Source organism: Mandrillus leucophaeus, unplaced genomic scaffold (assembly GCF_000951045.1).
Source record: "Mandrillus leucophaeus isolate KB7577 unplaced genomic scaffold, Mleu.le_1.0 Scaffold86, whole genome shotgun sequence".
NCBI lineage: Eukaryota > Metazoa > Chordata > Mammalia > Primates > Cercopithecidae > Mandrillus > Mandrillus leucophaeus.
Window position 1 is genome coordinate 804,643 of NW_012109363.1, and position 1,786 is coordinate 806,428.

General features: G+C 51.6%; 1 protein-coding gene across 1 annotated transcript in view; it reads left to right on the plus strand.

Moving 5' to 3' along the window:
- DMTN (dematin actin binding protein) overlaps positions 1 to 1,786 on the plus strand; it is a 25,830-nt gene that overhangs the window by 10,307 nt on the left and 13,737 nt on the right. Inside the window, exons 4-5 of the mRNA XM_011968778.1 lie at positions 102 to 158; positions 403 to 585. Of these exons, the coding sequence (XP_011824168.1) occupies positions 102 to 158; positions 403 to 585 (240 nt within the window). The remainder of the gene's footprint in view (positions 1 to 101; positions 159 to 402; positions 586 to 1,786) is intronic.

A 1,786-nucleotide genomic window follows, 5' to 3' on the forward strand; every position in this document is an offset into this window, starting at 1 on the left:
GGGGCCATGAGTTCCCCACCTTGTCCATCGTCTCCATTCTCCTGGCCCCAGCCTCCCTGCCATCAGCATGTCCTCCTCCTCATCTCTTCTTCCTCCCACAGAGACCTCCCGCCCAGATTCCAACATCTACAAGAAGCCACCCATCTATAAGCAGAGAGGTGAGGGTGCCCCTGGCTCACCAGAGCCCACTTCCGGCTGCTTGCTGGGAGGCCGTGCCCTGGGGCTGGGGGCTGGCTGGAGGGGGACCGGAGGATAGCACGTCACGGCAGCACGTGTGCCCTGTGCTCAGTGTGTACACTGCTTTTACCTGCAGGACCTCACAGGTGTGAAGAGGGAGGGGTGAGGGTAGCCAAGTTGGCCTCGGGCAGGGCACACCTGGCTGACCCTGGTCTTTGTCTGCAGAGTCCGTGGGAGGCAGCCCTCAGACCAAGCACCTCATCGAGGATCTCATCATCGAGTCATCCAAGTTCCCTGCAGCCCAGCCCCCGGACCCCAACCAGCCAGCCAAAATCGAAACTGACTACTGGCCGTGCCCCCCGTCTCTGGCTGTCGTGGGTAGGAGAGAAGGGGAGAGGGGAATGGGAGGTCTGGGACTCCCTCCCCTTGGCTCCTGCCGAACCCACTCCCACCCCTGCCCTATGGTGTCCTCTGGGCTTCTTCCCACCTTCATGAGCCCCCAGGCTCGTTGCTCACCCACTCTTGTGTTCCCATAGCGCCTGATGCGAGTGACCCTCTTTATTGGTTATTCATTTACTTCCCATTCATTTATTTAGTGACTCAACAGACATGTATCAAACTTCTTCTGCATCCCAGGCTCTGTGATGGGAGCTCTGGGAAAGAGACAGATAAATCATAGATGGTTTGGTCCCCAGTGAATTTTATTTTAATTTTTATTTGTATACATTTATGGGGTACAAGTGCAATTGGTTACCTGCATGGATTGCACAGTGGTGAAGTCAGGGTTTTTATGGTATTATTATCTGAATAGTGCACGTTGTATCCATTAAGCAATTTCCCATCACCACCCCCCACACCCTTCCGAGTCACCATGGGCCATCATCCCACTCTCTACATCCAGGCATACACGCTATTTAGCTCCCACTCATGAGTGAGAACATGCAGTCTTTGTCTTTCTGTGTCTTTGTTTGACTTAAGACAATGGCCTCCAGTTCCATTCATGTTGCTGCACCCACTGAATGTCAGTCATGAGTGTGTATATGTGTGTGTTGCCTACCCAGACTCATGGCAAGGTGAGAAAATGTTACTCTTATTTTACTTTATTTTTATTTTATTTTATTTTTGAGATGGAGTCTCACTCTGTCACCCAGGCTGGAGAAGTGGCACAATCTTGGCTCACGGCAACCGCCACCTCCTGAGTCAAGCATTTTTCCTGCCTCAGCCTCCCAAGTAGCTGGGATTACAGGCATGCACCACCACACCTGGCTAATTTTTTGTATTTTTAGTAGGGACGGGTTTTCATCATGTTGGCCAGGCTGGTCTCGAACTCCTGACCTCAAGTGATCCACCCGCCTCAGTCTCCCAAACTGCTGTGATTATAGGCATAAGCCTCCATGCCTGACTCTATTTTTTAATTTTGAGACAGAGAGTCTTGCTCTGTTGCCCAGGGTAGAGTGCAGTGGCACCATCTCAGCTCACTGCAACTTCCACCTCCTGTGTTCAAGCGATTTTCCTGTTTCAGCCTCCCAAGTAGCTAGGATTACAGGTGCCCACCACCACACCTGGCTATTTTTTATATTTTTAATAGAGACGGGATTTCACCATGTTG